At 36.1% G+C, this 19798-nt stretch overlaps 1 protein-coding gene across 3 annotated transcripts in view; it reads left to right on the top strand.

Annotated features, from left to right (window-relative positions):
- Window positions 1-19798, top strand: part of LOC143147485 (pseudouridylate synthase RPUSD2) — a 411655-nt gene that overhangs the window by 320574 nt on the left and 71283 nt on the right. For all 3 annotated transcript variants that reach the window (XM_076312737.1, XM_076312738.1, XM_076312739.1), the window contains one exon: window positions 19056-19278. In XM_076312737.1, the coding sequence (XP_076168852.1) occupies window positions 19056-19278 (223 nt within the window). The remainder of the gene's footprint in view (window positions 1-19055; window positions 19279-19798) is intronic.

Genomic DNA, 19798 nt, shown 5'->3' with positions numbered 1-19798 from the left:
TAAATTTTGTCCCAAGATCGCCCGTCGAGACAAAACAATAAACTTACCCGAAGATAACCTGTCAGAAACGAAAACATTCACGCAAATAGATTCGTTGTTCCTCCCGAGTCGATAAATAATAGAGAACCATTTAATGTATAATCATTTAATATATACCATTTAATGATTTATTGTATCAATTTTTAAAGATAAAAATTATCTTTCGTGATTATTATTTTATCGTCAGTGGGTACAGTTTCCAACAAGAGAGGAACATGTATTCGCGAGCGAGTGTCTAACTCTGCGAGTGTGCAAACGAATGTGTGCAAACGAATGCAGTGTTCCAACGAGGTGCAAGAATGTTGGTGAATGCAGATATCATTTGAACGAGTACAAGGAGTACTGAGAAAAGACAACGGATTTGTTAATTCCATTTCCTGTGTTGTACTACACACGATCGATACAGTTTTGCATACCGAAGGTGATACGGCGACGGTTTAAGTGGAACAATCCGCCCTGACTGAGCGATCTTGAAGGAATATTAAATTTAAACAGTTCAAGAATGTTTATGACAGCATACAAGCGTGTAAAATTTCGTAGGTACGCATTGTGCCCAGAACGACTTGACATTATTCCAGAATGAGAAAATATCGAGTGAGACCAAGATTGGATGGCAGTTCTTACAAAATCTGTCCAATAAACTTCTCTCGTTTCTAGAAGATGAAGTATAAATATTTATACTTCTGAAAGGCGGAGGAATGTTGTATGAATTGTGTGAATTTCTGGTGGGGGAACAATATTCTAAATGTCGAATAACTCTTCTTACTTTGTTCGAGTGACGTGTAAACATTTATGGTGAACTACAGGGGAATGTGGTGATACGAGATGAAGTGTAAATATTTGTACCGAATAATTAGGAGCATGTGGTACCAATTGTTTAGATCCCTGGTGGGAGAACAATATTTTAAATGTAAAATTTGTTCAATTGACCCTTCTAATTTATTATATCGATTATTGTGTATTTATTTGTACGAGATAAAGTGTAAATATTTATATTGAATAACAGAGAAGTGTGATAACAATTGTATGGATTCCTGAACTCAGAGTGTAAGGTACCAAGAATTCTATTATAATTGAAATCTAAGGAATGTAATATTTTAAGCCCTAAAAACCTTGAAATAAAATATAAATATAATAATAAACCTAAAAATATTTAGAGATGAGCTGTTTTTCTTACCTCGTTTTAAGACCATCAGAATCTATTCGTGAATCTTAAACTCCATAACTGTTATTTTTTTTTTTTATACTTTTTTTTCTTGCTCTTTTATGGTAATAGTTTTCATTTTCTTCGTCACTCGTCTCTTTATAGCAGCAGTTTTCAAACTTTTTGGTCCCCGAAGTGTTTTAAAATCCAAAACGTCTATTCACAGCTCCATAAAGCTATTATTATGTGGGTATATTATTTATGTGGGTTTCTTATATTACTCTCTTACAAATATATGAAATTAAACCTCAAAATTGTTTAAATATATATTTATTACTCTACTTAATTCTATTCCTTCTGTTTCATCCATTTAAGACACAAATATTTGTATAAAGTACACTATTAATCCATATGTATATTAATAAACAGTACAAGACTTCGAGTCTTTTTTAATTAAACACATTTCGTGTTCTTCCACGATCATCTCCTCGAGTTAAAAGTTTTTTCAGTTGAGTATACGTTATTATTGAAATATATAATATTAATATTCAAAATTAATAGTAAAAATAATTTTAGTTGTTCACAGTAGTTGTAGTAGTAGTAGTGTTAACAATAGAAGTAAAAGTAACACTAGAATTAGAAATAGGAGTAGCAACAGTAATAAAAATAACATTAGCAGTAACAGTAGCAGTAGCAATAGCATTAGTAAAATCAGCAGTTTAGTACAAGAACAGTAATAGTAACAGTAGCAATAGAGCTAGAAATAACGTGAAATAAATTTATATATTTTTGTGAAATTTTTATCGATCGAATCAACGAATCAAATATTCCATTCAATTAATTTCTAGAACGATGTACAGGTGGAAAATCATAAAAGAAACACAGTTCATTTCGAGGTGACAGACCAAGAGTGAGAGTGGGGGAAGATATCCAGCGCGAGTAGAAATGGACCTCTTATGGTCAGACACGTCTTCTCTCTGTACCAAAAGCTTCGTACCTCGTTATAATTTCTAACGCGTGCATTATTATAGAAAATTCTAATCGTGAAAAATTCTTCAACCAATATCCATAAATATTGTTCCTGTACCGTACTAAATAAAATAATGTAACGTACCAGGAGACTATAACAAAAAATATAACGTTCTATACACACACTTTTCTTCCTTTATGAGAAACATACATATATAATTTCCAATTCGCAAATTATTTGCGCAAATTGCACTCGCAAAAGAATGTTAAGAATGTTCGAAATGTAATTTAGAATATCTATTTCAAAACGAGACTTCACCATTAATAACAATACTGCACAATCAAAGACACGTTCCCATTTCGTTCTCCAAAGACACATAAATAAATGTGAAAAACAATCTTCAAAGGCTAATCGAAAATATCTATAACCAGACTATAATAAAGTCGTTGGTACTGCATCAGACGCTCCCCCGTTAGTTTATGAAAGAAAATTACCTCAAAGAACTTACGGGAGCGTGATTAACGAAGTATAAGGGCTGAATTAAAAATAATCACCGGAACAATTTTCATGAACGAGAAACTTTCGGATACCATTATTTTTCTTTTCTTTATTTTCTCTCTCTCTACCTCTTTTCTTTTTTCTTTTTTTTTTTATCGCCGAGAACGGTAGAAAATTAATCCTCGAGCAGCTCGCTATTAAAAAATTCCAAGTAGAAGAGTATACGACCGCTGGTACCTTTCAGGGGTTGGAGGGGGGCTGGGATGGTCTTCGGAGGATGAAAGTTACAGCGTTGTTTAAAATTCGCAGGAGCTTGGAATATATTTCGCGGTTCCTTTGGCGACGAGCGACCACGCGCGATAAAAGTTAATTTTTAAAAGACACAGATGGACTGCGCGGCTCGACGTCGAAACGAAACAAGAAAAGAAAAGGAACGGGCGGTCGAGTAATTTTTCCCCCTCCCTCACCCCCGTGAGGGTAATATTTTTTTCTTTATGGGACAGGGGAGCGTCGACGATCGATAGGGAATAAAATTCCGCGCGACGCGGCCGGCGAGCCGAGTTCGTTAGAAGTCGGGAACCGTGTCTGGCCATTTGCGTGAACAGAGCGGAAGAAATCGCGACGATCTCACGCACCCCTTTTGGATTCGATCGACTTCTACCGCGAATAGATCACTGATAACCAATACCTGGAACCCGGTCTATACCTAATTGATACCTGGAAGCGTTGAATGCCGCACGGGGAACGTGACTTATTCGGAGTAAAAGTTCCATTAGAAGTATCAACCGATGGAACTGGTATATCCAACTATGGTGAATCGTGGTATTTCGCGGAACAATCTTTCGAAAGGAAATTGTCTACCACCGGAGAGAATTCGAGGAGAGTTTAGTAGAATTTTTATTCGTTGGAGGGACTCTATCTTTTTTTGCTATTTGGGGATAGAAGGAATTTGTAAATTGTTATTATTAGTTGCTTGCGAATTAAGTGTCTGGTATGGGGTTTATAGCAGTGAGTGAATTGGTAGCGAAAATTTTCGATGTTTGTAGTTTTATTAAATGGAATATTTATTGATCAGGATAAAAAAAAAAATTATAATAGGGGGATGAAGGGAATTAGTAAATTATTATTCTGTGGTTGGAAATTAAGTGGGCTGCAATGTGTTTATGGCAGTGAATAAATTGGTAATGGAAACTTTCAATATTTCTAATTTTATTAAATGTAGCATTTATTGATTAAGATAGAAAAAAAGTTATAATTGGGGGATGAAAGGAACTAGTAAATTATTATTTTATCATTGGAAATAAAGTGAATTTGTAATGGAAACTTTCGATATTTGTAATTTTATTAAATGTGTAGTATTTATTGATTAAAATAGAAAAAAATTATAACAGGGGGATGAAAGGAATTAGTAAATTATTATTTTTTCATTGGAAATAAAGTGAATTTATAATAGAAACTTTCAATATTTGTAATCTTATTAAAAGTGATATTTATTAATCAGAATACAAGAAAAATTATAATGATTGATAATAGAAGAAATTAGTAAATTATTCTTAAGTATTTTGTCAAATGGAGCAACGATGGTATATTTGTGACAGTGGAAACTTTTAACATTTGTATTTTTATTAAATGCACCGAAAGCGAGACGAAAGATCTAAGAAAAAAAACAATATCGAACTACGAAATATCACAATAAATTTTATTTCTATTCCCGCGTTATCCGCGTAACCGAATAAAGTCAAGTAGGAATTATATTCAAATTCAAAGAGAAGGTTTAAATATTCTGAAAACCGCAAAACCGCGACGGTTGTGTTGAAATTGTTTATTTCGAAGATTGGACTATTTTATTTCGCGATGGTATGCAACAATTGACGAGCGAATGCGTGAAACTGCGCGAAGAATTTAACCACGCCGGCACAAATTTGTCGAGAATAACGCGGCGCGGAAAATTCATGGACGCCCTATTGGGCGTTTAAATTGTTGATCGATAACGTTGTCGCAACAAGATGCACGCCATCAGCCGAACAACAAAGACTCGAGTATCTGGGACTGGAATGTACTCCTCTGGTGCGGGTATGCAATTAACACCCTTTCACTCGGGACATTGTTAACACGCCTATCCTGATTAGTTTGACATGATAAATGATGAGACGTCCGAAGCGTCGCGCACCGAACTATTTCAATTTGCATTTGGAAATTTTGCGACAAATCGTTGAAACAACTTCCCCACGGTCATACTTGTATCGGAATGTCCTTCGAATATTACAGAACTCTAGTGAACATAATCAAGCGTGTACGTAATTCTGGTACGGAGAAGGAAATTGTTGTTTAACTCTACAACGATAACTTAAATAGAAATTGTCCAAATTGGATATGATTCAAAGTCGATAGACAATTTGAGTCTTTTAAATGTTCAAATTTGTTGTTGATTCACCGGAGAAAGGTCGCGAACTCGTGTTGTATCGTGAAAATTAACAAAGGAGTAAATATGAAGTAATTTGGGTGTATATTAAAAAAAAAATCATTCGAAAGTTTGGAAAAGTGATTTTTTTTCATTTTTATTTTTTCAGTTCGTTTCGTTTCGCGAGTTTCATCCCTTGAAAATTTTATTCGATGGTTTACTATCGCGATAAATTATAATTAGATTATTAGGTCGTTGTGTTTGTGATTTTACAAACGCGTAAAACTTTTTGTAATTTAATTGTTAAAGATTGACACAAGATAGTGCTTGGATTACAATCCAAGGTGGAATTGGATTACAATCTACACAAACAATTATTTTCTACTAAAAAAGTTCACTAACCCCTCAACATAACCTCAAAAATTTACGCCATAAATATTTCCAAATCTATAAAACTGGAGCGATGCAAATGCAACAATATTGCAACTTACCCAAAAAATTACTTTCCTCTAAAAAAGAATATAACAACAATCCCCCTCCTCGCATTATTACAACCTACATAAACAATTATTTTCTCCTAAAAAAGTTCACTCACCCGTCAACATAACCTCAAAAATTTACTTTCATGACAATCCATACCATAATTATCTCCAAATCAACAAAATTCGAACGATACTAAATTTTACCCAAAAAATTATTTTCCTCCAGAAAAAATTCCCTCATTCTCCCATAATTTCAAAAAAAAAAGAACCATGTAAAAATACAATACATCGCTCAGAATTCCTAAACATTGCGTGTACACGCGTCGAGCTATAGTCGTCGACGTCCAATCGAAAAAGCTTCGAATTCTCGTTACTCGTGGCCCGATCCGCTACATTGGAATCCCAAAGAGAGTTCTCCTCTCCGACCACGTAACAAACTCCCATGAAAATTCACCGTATCTTCAAACAACCACGCAAGCAGTAATTGCCGAGCCACTGGATCCGTCTGCGATACGTGAATCCGCCGATCACAGGCTGTAATTGTCCTCGTCGAACCTCCCTCCTACCACCGTGCACCTCTTACTCTGGTTTTGTTCTCGTATCTCATCGATACACGGATGCGGAATTCCTTAGCGGAAAGTTTCCAAACCGCGCAAATCGTTTGGAATTTGCTCCGTTGTTGCGGATCGCTTTGTACGCTTTTTGGATTGGAGATCGTCGATGCATAATTCAGGGATTCGCCGTGGAGCAGTGGTGGGGGAGGAGTGGGAGGAGTGTGGGGGCCAGGCTAACGGAGCGGTGGTGGGGGACGAATCGCGAGCGAAACAATGCCGCGGGGGTTGGTTGGTGGCGCGTGGTCGAGCACGGGACCGGTTACACATTGTCGAGCATATTTCATTGACGGAGCCACTGAGCTGGTATTGGTCATGGGGGCGCGATGTAAATTTAAACGACGAACATGTCTCGGGTCCGTTTTTAATCGCCGGGGAATTTGGCAAATTGTTATTCCAGAGACACTGAATTGGAATTTTGGGGAACGGCCGAGGGGTGTTTCGCGATAGTCGAGGTGAACGAGTTTATCATTTATTTGTTCTAGATTTTGTTAACTGGTAATTATTGTATGTATATTTATGGAGGATAGTAGGAAGAGACTTATATGATCGAAGTCATAGTGTTATTTTTTTAATATTAAAGAAATTTAATATAAAAAATGGACACGAAAGAAATTCAATGTTAAAAATAAATATTAAGGAAATTTAATATTAAATGTGAATATTAAATAGTTATTCAAGATAAATCGGGGTCGATTAAATCCGAACACTCGCTATTGTATTGGGAATAGAAAAATATATCGTTTGGAAAAATGAAGATCTTTAATTCTTGGGAAAATAATTAAACTATTGCTGAATAATTACAAATTGCATGTTGCACATTTTCTACTCGACTGTACAACTTTTTGATATAAAGTTATTTCATATCTAATTATAATGGAAATATTCAAGGTGGTTAATAAAGTTGTTGGTCCACCCTGTATATACACTATGTCCCACGTATCTTGTTCATTTGAATATCTTCGTTATTTTATATATATTTAAACGTATTTTTTTTTTCTATTTTCTTTGTATTTTTCTCCAATTCATAACGAAATACATTTAACGCACGTTCAAATTTATTTAATTTTGATTAACTTTCGATAATAAGATTGAGTACGAAATGTATTGTAGGAAGAGAGGAAAACGACTTCTGGAAGGAATTTCGAGAAAAACGCGTCAAAGCTTGTATACAAATTATATAGTTGTAGGTGGTATATTTTTTCCCTTATGACGATATTTTTTACAGAAACTTTTTATATTTTTAAGGGTTCGAATTATCGTTTTATATGAAAAAAAAATAAGATCCCAAAGAAGTAAGTAACCGAGTATCGTGTAGGCTCAAATTATCGCCTCTTATTCAATTTAACCATACTTCCTATAAAACAATTACCCAATATTGTTCCTACTCTATACAATAATTAATCAACCAAAATATAAAAAAAATCAATTTCTTTCAACTCCAAAATTCTATCCAATATTAAACAAACAAAAAAAATCAATTTCCCTCGACTCGCAAACACACACCCCCGAAAAATCCCCCGATCGAACCCTTAACAGCGACAGATTTCCTCCAACTTCGAAATTACTCATGGTCGCAGCCCCGCGAAAGTAATCCTCGACCGACCATCGCCACCGAGCATACATCGAACGAACGACCTCATAAAACACCGAATCCCCTGATACGAAATATATCCTGGGCAACAACGTCGAACGAAAACGGTGCGGCGTGTGCCAGCTGGAATCGCGTCGATTAATAACAGTTTCGGTAATTACGGCCGCAACAGTCGGCTGTAAAGGATCCCCAAATCCCCCACCACCCCTGAATCTACCCCCACCCATCGACCTCCAGGTAATGAATTCCGCGAGGACTCCCTTGGATCCGCGTGGAAAATCGTCCGGAGGCCTCGTTCGAGCTTCGGATGGGCAAAAACCGCTTCCTCTATCCCCCACCTCCCCACCCCTTCCCCCTCTATCCTCCTTCGCGAGGAAACTGGCGAAGTTTCCGGAGGAGGCTTAACTCGCGTCGCGGAGGACGACGCATTGTCTCCTCGACTATCTCTTCTTCCTCTCTCTTTTCCCCCACTCCGCGCCACCATCCGGAGGAACCTTACGACGATCTCTTCGAGAGAACCTTCGGCGTGTCTCCCCACTCCTCCGCCGCTACCGGTCCCCCCACTCCGCGCCACCATCCGGAGGAACTTACGACGATCTCTTCGAGAGAACCTTCGGCGTGTCTCCCCACTTCTCCGCCGCTACCGGTCCCCCCACTCCTCGCTCGCCGCTACTGGTCTCCCCCACTCCTCGCTCTCGACTAGTGGTCCCCCCCACTCCTCGCTCTTCACTTTCGTCGTCGGTTTCGCGCCTCTTGGCACGTTTCACACTCGCCGCGTAATCCAGATCCACGTGGAGAGGCGTTCTGGCCCTTCGTAAGCCTCCCTTTCTTCGGCTACCCCCTCCCCCCGTCCCCCACCCGCCTCTCGGTGGCTCTTTATTCCGCGAAGTGTCTACCCCGCGCCCCTACCTCCTCGAGTTGCCCATCTTCTTAGCCGAGGAATCGCGCGCGATTTCTTCGATCCCCTCTGCCATTCTTTCGGCGCCCCTTCCATCGGCTATTGTTCCTCGTTGGTTCTTTGCTCGATTTGTAGCCTTCTCTGCGGACGCGGTCGCGCGGTTTCCGGCGCGGTTGCGGAAAATCAAGCCCGTGGTACGGTTCCACCGATTCAACGTTTCCACGCGGATGAAAAGGGGTGATTCGGGGGGCGGGGTGGATTTCGGAGCGATATTTTGTATCATACACCTTCGCCTATTGGATTTTCAGTTTCGAGAAGCGGCGAGTTATAATTATTCAACGATTCATGATGTTGCATCGTTACATACAAATATTGGGACATTTGAACGAAACGATTATATTGGCTTGTTCGTAAAGTAATTTCGTTTTCCAAAATGGAAAATATATAATTTAATAAAATGTTTATACACTCTAAAAAAATTGTGTTTCATTGTCACCATGTTTTTATGCAATAAAACGCCTAAAGAGTTAACATCCGGTAAAGTTGAATAAAATCTTAAACGGTTATTGATTAAGACAGGTAAAATTTTATATAACAAGAGAATAAAGAAGCAATATATAAGGGATTTATTCGCAATAATTTTTCGATTTGTTACATTTTTTATTCGATCGTTTTAAAATACTTCTATGATTTAAATTCTAATTTTTGTAAAAAATTGTCGATCTTTTATGCGCTGTTCGAAACTTCTAGACAGATACAAATTTTGTAGCTACCGATTAGGTGCAAAAAATAAAATCAGAGGCTTCTGACTAGAGAAAATATAAAACATAATGTTATGTTAATATTAAAATATAACGCAAAAATAACGTGGTAAATAAAAAGACGCGTTTATACATTAATACAAATCCAATGTAATTGTTTATTTCAAGAACGGATGCAAGATTTTTCGTCAAATTTACATTCCAATACTGTAAATCCTTTCGTATAATATTAACGAATTATTCTCGTTAGAAACTTCTCGTGAAACGAATTTGTAAATTCACCCAGCAAAATGCAGCTTAAACGAGTAAACGGAACTCGGAATAAATAAATCCCAAAGTTACTTTTAATATTATTATACAAAGTTACTCAAATATTCCTACTTGTTGATTCTATACATAATTTTCTCTCCGCAGCTTAGAGAAGATCCGGGAAAATTGAAGAAAAATCCTCACGATATCCTCTCGATTCTTCGCTAACATTTGACTTTAATATAGCGATGTGGACCGAGTCTAAGACTTTTAATACTTGAATTTCTTTTTAAACAGTGGAAAAGGCCTGTCGATTTCAATGTCCGAGTAAAATTAGAAACCAGTTTCTTTCTCACGATATTCGCCATATTTATCGTACAAAATTAAGAAACAATTTTCTCCTGAATTATTTTCGCCATTTTTTATTTTCTTTCTCACGATATTCTTCATATTTCTCGATTCAAATTGACAAACAATTTCTCCCAAATTATTTCCACCATTTCTTATTTTCTTTCTCACAATATTTCCCATATTTATCGATTCAAATTGAAAAACAATTTCTCCAAAATTATTTCCACCATTTCTTATTTTCTTTCTCACAATATTTCCCATATTTATCGATTCAAATTGAAAAACAATTTCTCCCAAATTATTTCCACCATTTCTTATTTTCTTTCTTACAATATTTCCCATATTTCTCGATTCAAATTGAAAAACAATTTCTCCCAAATTATTTCCACCATTTCTTATTCTCTTTCTCACAATATTTCCCATATTTCTCGATTCAAATTAAAAAACAATTTCTTCCAAATTATTTTCACCGTTTCTTCTTCTCTTCAAAATATCCCCATACTTCTCCCCTGAAATTAAGAAAAAATTCTCTCGGAATTATTTTCGTCGTTTCTTCTTTCCTCGCTCCTTTTCACTTTCGTTTCCTCGAGTACTTGCATATCCTTCTCCGATCGACCGAATTTGTTATTAGGATTTCCTTTTAATTCAGCAAGAATGCTCGCTCTGCCGATCGAACGGTCGACTAAAAGGACCCGATTGGTTTCTACGAGTAATTCCTGGTTGCACAGATCGCTGCAATTCCGTGGACGATTGCCATGGAATTCCGAGGAATCTCCAGCCGTCTCTTCCTTCGATTTTTCTCGACTCTCTGCTTGTTCAATCCTACTCCCGTCGATTTCCCCATCTCCTCTTCCGGTCGTCTTGTTCCTTATCCTCTCTTGTATCGATTGAATGCGACAAATTAGATCGTTGGGTCCGTGGACAATTTTTCTGCCATTTTTAAACAGCCATTTTCTTCTCGTTAATCGCATGCTTTAACCTTCGAACTCGTACAGACGATCTGGTAGATAATTATTTTTTATTCATACAGATGTTATTAGATACCAGTGATCTACTATTTCTACGAAATATTTTCGTCGATATTAATTTCTTTCCTAAACAATATCAACGTATTGCGAACAGTATCTCTAAAAAATATATTTTAATGTACCTCTTAGCCAATATCCATTTATCACGAGTAAAATAATTGTTGCAATTTTATTTCCAACTTTCGACAAACTTTGTGTGTTTACGTGTTACTCGAGAGTTTACGTGCACGTGGAAACTTTAGGGTTATTTTTTAACATAAAATAATTAATTCCCTAACCCCTTATCGTATCTAATTGGGACGATGATTATTTCTTTTTCGTAATACACATCGCGACTGTTTTATCGTAAATACGATCAGATTGCTGAAAAGAAAAAGTACAACGTAGATTGGTTTCACGAAAAATTACACTAAACATGGTTGCAAGTAGTGTACCGACCTTAATGAATAATCCATACGAGGCGAAACCGGAGTTGGTATTGTAATGATAATGTAAATTGCCTGAAGCTGGTGTATATCGAAAATAATACAGCAGGCACGAAAGAAGTTTGAATAAAAAAGATCAGATAACCATAGTTGATGTCTGGTCGAGTGTATTTCGTTACAATTACTTGAACATTGCAAATTGAACGAATAATAATTACTATTATGACGTCTGTAACGTGCAAATAACAATAATGCACACATTGGTTATCGAATAGGATAATATTGAGTAAAGACGAGGTATTGACAAGCTTACATTTAAACCTAATCTCAAATAACTTGACACTAATGCAAAATGGGGGATTGTTGAAGATGGTGCATGTTAGGGTACTGGAATAATATTTTCATTGCAATATACTTTACGTTTTATATGAAAAATCATATCCATTGTGGAAACAAAAATATAATATTTTAGATTAAAAATAAATAAATAAATATATATATATATATATATATATATATATATATATATATCATTCTAAATATTTAAATTTGTTTCAATCTTTAAATAACTCGAAACACGTAAACAATATTTTCTTTAGCCAAAGAAAACAATTTACGTAGCAACGAAAAGGTGAATTCTAAATTGTGTTGTAACAAATATTTCACGTGCAAAACGTAAAATAATATTTAATTTTTCATTTTCCTCGTTATCGATTCCGTACAAATTTCAAACGCAATATACGAATGCCCAATGATTCTTATATAAATAAATGTCACAAATCTCAAATAAAATATATTATTTAAATGCCCAACGATGCAAATGTGAATCAATATTTATTTACGGTAAAAATTATTTGAAAAGGAAAAACATTATTTTCGTCAGAAAATTTTCTCTATTCTATATATCATTATTTCGTTCAGTGAATAAACGAACGTATACCAAAATCGAAAATCGGTGAAAATATTGAATATGTTTAAATTATTAAGTGTAAATAAGATTGAATCAAATTTGCTCGTCATCTTGAGTTTATAAAACTATTAGTTTCTCGAATGGTCAAACATCCTCGTATTCTATCTTTGGTGTTGTTTAATAGATAAACAAACTTACATCAAAATTGTAAAAACGACCATAGAGTCGAATTTTTCTAAAATAAAATTTTCTAGCCATCTTGAATTTTCAAAACTCTTAGTTCTGTATACTCTACGCTTATTTTCGCTGGACACATAAACAAACTAACATAAAAATTGTAAAAACGACGAAAGAATCGAATTTTTCCAAAATAAAATTTTCCGGCCATCTTGAATTTTCAAAACTCTCAGTTCTGTATACTCTACGCTTATTTTCGCTGGACACATAAACAAACTTACATAAAAATTGTAAAAACGACGAAAGAATCGAATTTTTCCAAAATAAAATTTTCCGGCCATCTTGAATTTTCAAAATTCCCAGTTCTGTATACTCTACGCTTATTTTCGCTGGACACATAAACAAACTTACATAAAAATTGCAAAATACGACAAAAGAGTCGAATACTTCGAAAATAAAATGGTTTGAAATTTCTTGTTAGGCAAACTTGCGTTGAAATGGTAAAAAAACGACTCCAGAACGAAGTGTGTTTAAATTATCGAACGTAAATAATAACGAATATAAAATATCGTCGCGATCTACGGTTTACAAAGCCGTCGAAACGTCAAACGTAAAAATGACGAGGTTGTCGCGTATCGCGATACGGGGCGGAATTCATCGTCGTGTTTCAATTAATTAAAAAGCATCGTGGAAACGAACAAGCTCCTACCGGTGAATAAAAATTCCCTTTTTCACGCTTTAAAGAACACGCGGACGCTCTCGTTTCGATGACACACCCTCTTCGGGCCGCTCCATAAATTGCAGGGTAATCTCTTTCTTCGACGAGCCGCTGAAAAGGAGAAGCCTCTCTCCTTTCATCCGTGGTCTGCTCGCCCCTTCCGGTTCGGCGAGCCGATCGAAGCTATCCGGGTGTTTAATTAAAATGATTTTAATTGCGAAAATGGAGTCGAGCGATTCCTCGCCGCGTTCTTCCGCCCTTTGTAATTTCATCTTTGACGTCTTGACGAGTCTGACTTCAAGCGGCTGTAACGCGGCTCCGCGACGATGTATTTTCGTTACAAGATTCTTTCGCGATGCTCTCTTTGTTCCCCTGGCAGCGATTTCAAAAAAAAAAAAGAAGAAAGAAAGAAAGAAAAGAAAAGAAAAAAGGGTCTCGATCTTTCTGAAAGTTGAACGTTTCAGAGAATTCTTTCTACGAGAGTATCCCGACCAAAGGGTTAATTAGACTTTGTTGGCTACTTTTGTCTCTTGGTACGCGGAATTATTTCTTTTCGCGTTTCAATCTTTTATTTAAACGAACAATACAAATTCACCGACGCACGAATATATTAGATCGTTCGGAAAATCATTTCGTTTTTCTTTTTTTTTTTTTTTGGTGGAAATGAAACACGATTTTTTTAGAGTGTGTAAATATTTTATTAAATTATATTGTTTTGTTTTCGAGGGTATTCTGACCTTAGTGGTCAAAGGGTTAATTGACACTAGAACTACTGACAGATTTTCGAATATTATACCTTATGTGTGTGTAAAAGGAAACCAATCGTTGAAGGAAAAGAGGAATTTTTAAAATTGATTTAAAAATTGATACATGTATAAAATACAAACAATCGTGACGTCTTTGAAAAACATGGTATGGATTATAAAGCAAATTTCATTATGAAAAATGTTGAAAAGTATAATAGTGAATCTGGTGTTAAATTGGGTTACGTATTTTTATTCAAAGAGACAATTGTGTGCCTTTTGTTAAACATAATTCGTTGTTTTTATTTTAGATTGATATACCAAGGAAGAGTGAAATTCAGAATCGAAATTTTTATATATTATTGTTGTATGAATATGTTACGTACCTTGTACCGAATATTTTATTTTTAACTCGACGTTCGTGGCTGGAGGGTTAATTAGATCGTGTTACATATTTTTCTTTAAAAAGACAATTATGTGTCTCTTACTGGACGTAATTAGGTCTTTTCTTTTAGATGAATATACTAGGGGAAACCTAAAATCAAAATCGAAATTTTCATAGATTGTTATTATATAAATATATCATGCTTGTAATATCTGTTTTTATGATTATTTTATTTCGCAACACCACACGCGAGTACATCTTTGCCCTCATTGTGTTAGATATTATCGTAATGGTTGCAATTATGTTAACAGAATTGTAATTAGAACCATAATAATGAGATCATATCACTAGAATTACAATTACTAAGTCTGGTTCGGTTTTTTTAGAGTAATGAATTGCAAGAGAAAGATTACAAAGTTGCAATTCACTGAACCCTTGCCCTTTCGAATACTTCCCTTTCAAATATGTTTCATGTTTTCGTATACTGAAATTGTATATATATATTTGTCTCATTATAGAGGATAACGTCGTTAAATAAAAAATGAAAATAATAGAATTTATTCAGAGCAGATACATACATAGGTCCTTCAAAGTGTAATTTTTTTTTTAATAAAGATCGCTAGTGGGTGATAGATCGTTTAAACTAAATCTATATTTATACGTTCTTAAAATAAACACCGTTCAATCTTGATGTATGAAGTAGCCAGTGACAATGGACGTAGATTATGCTATTCAATACCTCTACCTCTATATCTTCACCGAAGTGCGTGCCAAATGTTTTGACCGCTCAAGGTCACGCGTCATAAAATACCTCTTCTTTCACGGTTTCGCCACGAGTCTAATCTTCCATCGCATAAACAAAGTACCCTCCCTGTGAACGTGACATTTTCGAAGCAGAAATTCTATGCTGAAAATATTATTTATCTGTTACCTTATCGAACACTCGGTGTGGCGGCTAGTAAACATTATTCGCAAAGGAATAAAATTTAAGAATAACGTGTACATATCAGAGATAATAAAAGAGTATAAACCATACTAAAGATTAGAAGAAAAAAAAACGTATAAAAATAACTTTATAATAACGTGTGTACATTACAGATAGTGGAAGACTATAAAACAAACTAAAGATTAAGAAAGAGAAACACTCGATCATAGTCGATAACTTTGGAATAAAGATGGAGCTTGATATGAAATTTATTCTACTAAAAAAAAAAAATAGTAAATTCCTAAACGAGTTTCCTCGAATAAAAAATAAAAGCAGTTCCTTTGGATTCGGTTACATCACGTGTGCCGAGTGCTTCCAGTCGAGGCAAGGAAGAAGGGAACGATCGCCTGAAAAGTCAGATTAATTTCCACATGGCGATACCTCGGGAGAAGGAGAGGGGGGAAAGGCAGTCGCGCACGAATCGTTAGCGAAACCTCAAAAACGCTCGTTTCTAGTTTTCGTCGAAACCTGGGAGCTTCTTCTTTCTAAGCTTCCGCGTAAGCGACCCGTGCTTATCGGCGCGAGAAGTCGAGTCGTTTTTCGCTTTCTTCGCCAAGGAGGACGAACTGGAGCGTTAAAACGATCGGCAGTTCCGATTTAACCCCCCATTGCATGAATTTTATTCTATTTTTCGTAAATTATGAAAAGGAAATATATCTCGAACGAATCGTACGAGAATACAAGTATATTATTATTGTTATTAATGGTAAATATTTTTTTTTATCTTGAATTCGAGTCTTCGGTAGAAATGATTGCTAATCTGAGGAAGAATCGTGTACAAATTAACACAAATAGACCATTGAATTACAAATTTAAGTAAATTATTAATTGAACCCTAATTTATACGAAAACCATGACATTGTATTACTTGCTTATTGTACAAATAGTCAGAGATTAAAAATAATGATACGTAATTAATAATTTATTAATTATTAGTAAATACACGAGCTTCGCTCTTCCCCTTTTTGAATTACAAGAGAAATTAATTCTGTTAAAGGGGGAATTAATTAAGACAAATTATAATTGGACTTTGTGTTGAAATTTATCGCATTTTGCAGCAAGAGCGCGCTGTTAATACTGCGCTGTTAGCATTGAGCGTTAAATTTCTTTTTATGCTACGCTGAAATTCCTCCTCGTGTGGAATTTGTATTTTTAATTCGATGTACGTACGAAATGAAGTATAAATCGTTGCTTGAGACCCTGCGTAATATTGTTCTTTTTGTCGACTACAACAATATGGTAATAAGTTACGCATAAAATGTTTTTTAAAAACTTTGCAAAAAATACTTTAAAAAATATTCGTTTCTTCATTACGGTACGTTAATACTTTTCTATGCAGAATTACACGAAGGATTGAGTAACAAGAAAAATTATAGGGTTCTTTTTAAAATACAAATGCAATTGCACATTGCAAATACACCGATGCACTACTGAAAGAAATTGCAATTCACGATGATAAAGTTTGTCGAACGATACAAAATTTTCCTCCACAATTTTTTTCCTTTTACTTAGAAAGATGTTGAAAAATAAATGCAATTGCACATGATGATTGCATCGATGCACCAGCAAAGAAAGTTGCATTTCACGATAATAGAGTTTGTCGAACGATACAACATTTTTCTCCGCAATTTTTTCCCTTTTACTTAGAAAGAAGATGTTAAAAAATAAATGCAATTGCACATGACGATTGCATCGATGCACCATCGAAATAAGTTGCATTTCACGATAATAAAGTTTGTCGAACGGTGCAAAATTTTCCTCTACAATTTTTTTGCTTTTCCTTAGAAAGATGTTAAAAAATAACTGCAATTGCACATGACGATTGCACCGATGCACCATCGAAGAAAGTTGCATTTCACGATAATAGAATTTGTCGAAATTCTCCTCTACAATTTCGTTCTATCTTCAATAGAAACAGAGACATAACTCTGGCCAGTTACGAGAATCATCCATAGCCGTTGGTCGTGGTCCCTCTCGAAACGTTCTCCCATTATTATAATCCAAAATGGCCCTTGAGAGTCCAGCGCAGACCACGATGTTGACGCGCGGCCAAAAGCGCGGCCAAATAGAAAATTTTCGTGGCGATCGTTCGCGAGATAATCGCTCGCTCGTCGCCCGTTGGACGCCCCTGGCTGGATTTATCGTGATTTACAGCGATTGGCGCGATCTCCGCGCGGTTTATTTTCGGTTCGGCGAGTTCGAGTGTTTTGGCGCGGACGTCGTGCCAATTTGTAATTAATTACGAAACAATCGCACGGGCACGACACTATTTAAAGATTATAATAACGGGATTACTGGACGTAGGAAACTTGGAAGGCTACCCGGTGCACGTCCCTTATCATCTTTTCTGCTTACGTAAACGACTGCTCGGTGTCTGTCGTTCAGGCGACCGCGCACTTCACGACGATTTATCGTCGCACGTGCACGCTCGCATTGCACCTGTTGGTTCCGCTGGAAGCGCGCACACCGCGGATTTCAGCTCCCACGGAGTTCATAGAATCGATTTTAATACACCGTGTCCCGCGAGACAATTGACAAAGTGTGTTAATGTTCCGCGTGCGTGGAATCATTTTGATTTGTACGAAATAATAATTCGAGTACTAGCGAAATATTATATCAAGGCGTTCTGCCCTCGAGAAGATTTATACGTCTGAAATCCTTTCGTCGCGGAATGTCGGCTCCCATGGGGGGGTTCGTAGAGCTGACAATTAATTAAACAGGGCGGTTAATAAAACAACACTGGATAAAGATAAAATAAATCACACCGTTCTAACATTACGAACCCGCATGTTTCATTCGTTCGAAATTTTCGAATTGTCAAGTATTCGAGTAGCATTCGAATTGACAAGTATTCGAGTAGCATTCGAATTGTCAAGTATTCGAGTAGCATTCGAATTATCAAGTATTCGAGTAGCATTCGAATTGTCAAGTATTCGAGTAGAATTTGAATTGTCGAATTGTTCGGATATCAATTGAGTAGTCGAATTAATCAGATATCAATCGAATAGTTGAATTATTCGGATATCAATTGAGTAGTCGAATTAATCAAATATCAATCGAGTAGTTGAATTATTCGGATATCAATCGAGTAGTCGAATTAATCAAATATCAATCGAGTAGTTGAATTATTCGGATATCAATCGAGTAGTAGAATTGTTCGGATATCAATCGAGTAGTCGAATTGTCCTGTATCAATCGAGTAATCGAATTAATCGGATATCAATCGAGTAGTCGAATTGTTCGAATATCAATCGAATACTAGAATTATTCGGATATCAATTGACTAGTCGAATTATTTGAAGAGTCAATCGAGTAGTCGAATTATTTAAATAGTCAATTGGGTAGTCGAATTATTTGAATAGACCATCGAGTAGTCGAATTATTTGAATAGTAAATCGAATAGTCGAACTATTTGAATAGTCAGTCGACTAGTCGAATTATTTGAATAGTAAATCGAGTAGTCGAATTATTTGAATAGTCAATCGAGTAGCCGAATTATCTGAATAGTCAATTATTCGATTAGAATCCTAATACAGACAAATTCGAAGAGAAGTCCCAGCCCTGATAAGTTCAAACACGAAAGATTGGAATAATTATGTTGGTGAATCGTTCTAAGAGTACTCACAAATTGAAACGTTAAATCAATCAATCGATTAACTCAATTGGGGACGGGTTCTCTGTTACAGGACTCCGAAAAGTGTACCCTTATTACTTCACCTTCACCACATTCACGAAAGGGAGATGGGTCGGCGAGAAGATCCTGGAGGTATTCGCGCGGGAGTTCCGCGCGCATCCGGCGGAAGAGTACGAGCGATGTATCCGTGCCGGGACCCTGACGGTGAACTATCAGAAGGTGGACGTCGATTATAGATTGCGGCACAATGATCTGCTGGCCAATGTCGTTCACAGGTAAGAGGAAAGAACACGTTAATATTTTGAGTATGTCTCGTTCGGTTACAAAATTGATCGTCCACTGAAATAAATAAAATTATTGTCACAGTGTCCTTAATTGTAGCCCACTGCACACTAACAAACTTCGTCTAACTTCAATACGAATAACATTCGGACGTATTTTCACTCGATCTTTAAAATAATATTTAAATAATATTCGATCGAAACAGTTCACAAAGTTTAGTAAATTAAAATCTTCAATTATACCGCAGATACGGTTCAAGGTGAGCACCTATCCCCACCATTACGTTTAACTCCCACTTTTGCTCCGTTGCTCCGCCCACTTTCTCTTCGCGCCGCCCCTAGGAAGTATAAACTCCGCCCCCTGAAAACACAAACCTGTATATACTGTCCACCGATCTCCTAAACAAAAATAAACCATCCCAATATGATTCGTGACTCTGAAAATGACCTCGAACATCCAAAATTTGAATCGTAAAACTCTGATGAAACGATAGAAATCGATAGAAGCAAACGG

This window comes from Ptiloglossa arizonensis, chromosome 5, assembly GCF_051014685.1.
Source record: "Ptiloglossa arizonensis isolate GNS036 chromosome 5, iyPtiAriz1_principal, whole genome shotgun sequence".
In the NCBI taxonomy this organism is placed as follows: domain Eukaryota; kingdom Metazoa; phylum Arthropoda; class Insecta; order Hymenoptera; family Colletidae; genus Ptiloglossa; species Ptiloglossa arizonensis.
This window is presented reverse-complemented; position numbering and strand designations above follow the sequence as displayed.